This window comes from Juglans regia, chromosome 9 (genome assembly GCF_001411555.2).
Source record: "Juglans regia cultivar Chandler chromosome 9, Walnut 2.0, whole genome shotgun sequence".
Taxonomy (NCBI): Eukaryota; Viridiplantae; Streptophyta; class Magnoliopsida; order Fagales; family Juglandaceae; genus Juglans; species Juglans regia.
The window spans coordinates 13,309,925-13,315,546 of NC_049909.1; the positions used below are offsets into that span (position 1 = coordinate 13,309,925).

The 5,622-nt window shown below is 33.2% G+C and overlaps 1 protein-coding gene across 1 annotated transcript; it reads right to left on the reverse strand.

Moving 5' to 3' along the window:
• Positions 1-2,613: 2,613 nt before the first annotated feature.
• LOC108986724 (peptide methionine sulfoxide reductase-like) lies at positions 2,614-5,089 on the reverse strand. Its single transcript, XM_018959434.2, has 2 exons — positions 4,663-5,089; positions 2,614-3,023 (listed from the first exon to the last, which is right to left on the reverse strand). Exons 1-2 carry the CDS (start codon positions 4,987-4,989, stop codon positions 2,769-2,771), a joined length of 582 nt encoding a protein of 193 aa, XP_018814979.1. The 5' UTR covers positions 4,990-5,089; the 3' UTR covers positions 2,614-2,768.
• Between the last annotated feature and the right edge of the window lie 533 nt (positions 5,090-5,622).

Genomic DNA, 5,622 nt, shown 5'->3' on the forward strand with positions numbered 1-5,622 from the left:
AAAATAAGAAAAATTTTCTAAAGGACGATCCTATAGCTCCCGCTGGGGTCTCCCATTGGGAGCTCCTGTTGGAGTTATAGCATTTATTTTCATGTGTTTTCATGTATTTTTTTTAAGTAATTTTTTATATAGTTTTTTTTAATATTTTTAAAAAATAAAATACATTTAGAACATCATTAAAAATACTTTCTTAATTATAAAGGAAAAAAAATATATATTAAAAAATGTTTCCTTAATCATGAAGTAAAATAAAAAAATATTTTTTTATAGTATTCTGAACTTTTTTTTATTTTTAAAAACATTTAAAATTATTAAAAAAATTTATATAAAAAAACACATAAAAACAACTGTTAGAGCTCCAGTGGGAGCCCAGCAGGAGCTCTAGCATTATTCTTTTATAAACGGGGGCCGGTTTTATTTTCTACACTGTACACTGGTGTAATTTTTTCCATGTCACGGTTCAATTTCAAACAAAAACCCACCCGCCCTTCATCGTCCCTTCTCTAACTTACTTGATCGATAATTTATACGTTGATGGTAAAATCCAACTCATTCTCTCGGTGTAAGATCCTAAATAGGTCTTGCTCGGTAAAACACAAGTCCAACTGTTTCTAGACTTTTATTTGGTTGTTGAGAAAAATTGAGAGAAACAATGTACTACAAGGTTTTGAGAAACGCTTATATGCAACCTTTTGTTTGTTTAGTTGCTGAGAAAAACTTGGAGGAACAGAAACAAATGCCAACACTGAAGCTAAACGATCGGAAAACTCGAATCTTCACCGGATACCAAGAAAGTTTGAGAAACTGTTTCTAGACTTTTGTTTGGTTGTTGAGAAATATGAGAGAAACAATGTACTACACGGTTTTGAAAAATACTTATATACAGCCTTTTGTTTGTTTGGTTGCTGAGAAAAACTTAGAGAAATAAAAACAAATGCCAACATTGAAGCTAAATGAATGGAAAACTTAGATCTTCGCCCACGACCAAAAACATTTGGCGAAATCAACAAACCTCTAGCAAAGGAAGGTTGAGGTCAAGGTCGAGCGATCTATGGGTGGGAGGATGATCAAAATCGACAATGGAAGAAAGACTTTTGTTGAGATCCGCTTTGCTTGACAAACCTACACATCTCGGTTTGCCCTTGCCCATGTTGGTATGAAAGACTTTTGTTTGTTGCTCTTGAATCTTGCATTAAAATCTTTTAAAAAGAAAACCACATTGGCAAATCTGTACTCTGTGTGTGGTGTAGCGGCTTTCGTATAAATATACTTTAAAAATAAACTTAAAAAGAAGATCATGTGATGTTCGATATCAAACCACACCAATTCGTGAATTTAAGTATCTTGTCCATTTTATTTTGACATGATAGGTATAAAGAGATTATCAAAAAGCAAATAAACTGATATTACTAAACATGATAATATATATATATATATATATATATATTCTTTTATGGATAGAACATTTTTCTTTCCTTTTTAGATATTTTGCTCTCTTTGTTCTTCCATTTTGCCTATCATTGCATTCTCTATTTTCATATAACCTTCTATTTCCTTTAGCTTTTCATTTCTTCTTTATTATTATTATTTTTTTAATAAGTAAATAAGTTCCTTTAGCTTTTCATTCCTCTTATTACTTTTATATTCTTCTTCACAATGGCTGGTGGCTATTATTCCCTCATTATTTTCACAAAAGAAAGCCATTCTATCACAACCGGGTAGCCCTCTCAAAGCTTTGGACGTTAAAAAGTCGCAATCGGTCCGACGAGGTAGCCACAGAATCAAGGGTAGGGTAGGTTGGTTTTAAGTTAGTGGGCTTAGGCTTTTGTTTTCTATGTAGTGGGCTTTATGACTATGGCCCATTAGCCATTTATTTCCCCTTCAAAGGGCTCATAGATTATGGTTTTGACTTATTCCTTCATAGTATTTTGGTATGTACTATGTCTTCAGTTCGAATCCAAATATTAAATTTATATTAAATTATTAGTATTAACTATTTAAAGATTCATTGAATTGCCTAGTGGGCTAGGGAATGAGTTTTTCATTTATAATATGCACAAAAAGATAAATCTGTTTGCAAATCTATTTATTGACATGTCACTAACATCACTAATGTGAAAGCATCCCGCATCTTCTTATATAAAAAGTATTGATGTTGTAATTTTTTTTTTTTTTTTTATGTTAGAACCTCTCCAAGGCAGGTACGTTTGGGTAGTAAGAAGTATTGAGAAATGTTGAGAATGTTTATGAATAGTAATAAAAAAGTAATAATAAAATATTTAAATAGTAGTAAAAAGTAGGTGAAAAATAATAAATAGTAAAAAAATAGGTAAAAAATAATAATAAAATAAAGAATAGTAGTGAGCCAAACACAACTGATCCCTATAGAATAAATTCCAATTTCATGCATCGCACCCTAAAAAATTTTGTTACAAGAAACTAATTAAATCGCTGACTTTTTACCAGGAAATGTGATCTCACAATTTTTTTTTACATCTATAAGATGTTAAACCTTAGATCTTGAAGAGAATGATATTCCAAAACCAAAACTTTCACCACTTAAACCAACCCTTGGAGTTTTGTAATCTTTCTATGAATATAACGAGTCCCACGATAAGATAAGCGATTAATTTATTATATGCATGGCTTGCAGATAGGATAACTCTATGCATAAAGCACAGTAGCAATTAACTGACAGCTTTTTAAATACAAAACTAGAAGTTACAAGCAAGAACTCCAACATAATAATTCCCAATCACAGCATCACATCAACCATAGCACCTGATAGGGTCAGTGCAACCCTTCCCGGCAGACTGTTTTGTGCCTTTACCTCCACCCTTTTCAAGATATTGTTGGTGATATTCCTCTGCTCTGTAAAACCTTTTTGCCGGAAGAATTTCTGTCACAATCTTCTTATCTTTCAACTCCAACTGCTTAGCTTCCTTTGATTGCTGAGCCAAACGAGCCTGGTTCTCATTGTAGTAGTATATTCCTGATCGATATTGTGCTCCCACATCACCACCCTGAAACACAAGTGAATCGTGTTTGAAAGGGGGCCCGTTCACATCACCGTGAGCTTTCAGTGCATATTCTGGTTGTGTTTAGATGTTAAAGTGAGTTGAGTTGAGTTGAGTTGAGATGAATATTGTTAGAATATTATTTTTTAATATTATTATTATTTTAAAATTTGAAAAAATTAAATTGTTTATTATATTTTGTGTTAGAATTTAAAAAAATTATAATGATAAATTAAGATAAGTTGAGAGAAGTTAAAGAACCAAATGAACCCTCTATAGTTACAGCTACTCCTTTCAATTTCGTACTTTACCAGCTGCTGAGCCGGTATAGATATCATATACATCTTGTACCGACATAAATATTAGTCAGTACGGATCGTACCGATTTCAATTTCATCTTGTACCGAACTATATTTTGACTTTCAATCAAATTTTTTTTTTATTTTTTTTATTTTTTCTAACTACAAATTTACTTTTTTATCATTAATTTAAATTAGATTATTTATAATATATATATTTTTATATAATTTATTTATATATAAATTATTATTTTTAAATATAATTTATATATTTATATATGGAAGTCACTGTTTATTGAAGCCAATTTTACACACATTAGGTGTCAAAATATACACCACATATTTGAGAGGGAAAACGAGAGAGAGAGCAGAGATGAGAGAGAGAGAACGAGCGGAGATGAGAGAGAGAACGAGCGAGAGAGAGCAGAGAGAGCAGAGCAGTGATGAGAGATAGAGAGCGCAGATGAGAGATGAGAGAGAGCGAGAGCGAGACGAGAGAGAGAGCAGAGATGTGAGAGAGAGCGAGACGCCGAGAGAGAGCGAGACGACGAGAGAGAGACCGAGAGCAGAGATGAGAGAGAGAGTGGAGATGAGAGAGAGAGCAAGTCGAGAGAGAGACCGAGAACAGAGATGAGAGAGAGAGAGTGGAGATGAGAGAGAGAGCGAGCCGACGAGAGAGAGACCGAGAGCAGAGGAGAGAGAGCGAGACGAGAGAGAGCAGAGATGAGAGAGAGCGGAGACGATGAGAGAGAGAGAGACGGGAGAGAGACACTGGTGAGAGACAAGCCGAAGGAAGAAAAAAAAAAATAATTGGATGAGAGGCATTCACGTAGTGTGTGCATTATGTGCACCACTACAGTGGATGCCGTATAGCACTACTCTTTATATATATAATTTATTTATATATCGATTATTTTAAAATAATATATAAAAATAGTACATAAAATAATATCAATATCAAAATATTTTTTTCCAAATCCTTGATATTCAAATTGATTACATCCACACAAAAATGGCCTTAAATTTTTAAGGTAAACCGCCATTTTTGTCCAGCTTTAGGAAGAGAAATCAGAGAACTAACATAATAAAATTAACTTTGTGAGATGGAATTTGCAAGATTGAAACCTCCGACATAATTCATCCTTCCCTGAATTGGGACATTACGTCCGACAGATAATTGGAGACAACGTCAATCCATGCGGCTACAATTAACGCTAAAACTAAATTAATACACTTTTTTTTTTTTAAACCTACGTGAATGAGATAGTTGAAGAAACACGAATCGAACAAAGAGTAAACTACCGACAACACCAAAAAGAAAAAGAAAACAAAGAAAGATCAGATACCTGGCGATTGAGGCTTGTCGGATCATGTCGAGACCAGAAGAGAGAGAGGAGACTGGTGTATGGGCAAACTTTCGGATCGAACTGGACCCGCACCACCTCCACATGGTTAGTGGATCCGGAGCACACGAGTTTGTAGTTCGGATCCGGGACGTGACCCTGAGAGTACCCGACTTCAGTCCTCACCACCCCGACCACTCGCTGAAAAGCCAACTCCACACCCCAGAAGCACCCGGCTCCAAACTCGGCTAACTCGTGACCCGGATCATCCGGAGCATCCGTGTCCGGGTCCAAAGCAGGGTTGTGGGCGGCTGTGGCAGTGCTGGCCATTCTCCAATGCTCCCAAAATTTTGGTCCTCCAAAGTCCAAACGGCATAACACGACAATTTATCAAGAAATGATATCAGCACGTTCAAAGTGTCAGAGAGTGAACCTAGTCTCTGCAACAGGTTAGGTACAAGGTTTACTATGGGCCACAATTTGATATTGGAAAAATAATTAATTTTAGAAAAGATGAGGATAAGAAGAGATCTTATCCATTAATGATGATTTTATATCAGATATTTTTAAAATGTGTTTGAATGTTGGAGTGAGTTGAGTTGAGTTGATAAAATATTATTTTTTAATATTATTATTATTTTAAAATTTGAAAAAATTAAATTATTTATTATATTTTGTATTAAAATTTAAAAAAATTATAATAATAAGTTGAGATGAATTTATGATCCAAACTCACCCTTAATTTTAAGTATTCAAGTTTCGCATATTTATTTAAAGTAGATCTAATAAATTTTATTAAGATATATTAATTTATAAATTTATTTTATATAATTTCTTTATATTTATAATAATTCTCTTAAAAAAACATAAATATAAAATTTACACGACAAAATAAATTTTTTAATAATAAATACTATTTTTTTAAAGAAAATAAGACTTACAAACATAAAAATTATATCTAAT

What these genes read in the sequence shown, in the direction of transcription:
- LOC108986724 (XM_018959434.2), bottom strand. Translation starts at nt 4,989, where the DNA reads ATGGCCAGCACTGCCACAGCCGCCCACAACCCTGCTTTGGACCCGGAC. An exon ending in CGACAAGCCTCAATCGCCAG is followed by an intron (nt 3,024 to 4,662) that starts GTATCTGATCTT and finishes CTTGTGTTTCAG; the next exon opens with GGTGGTGATGTGGGAGCACA.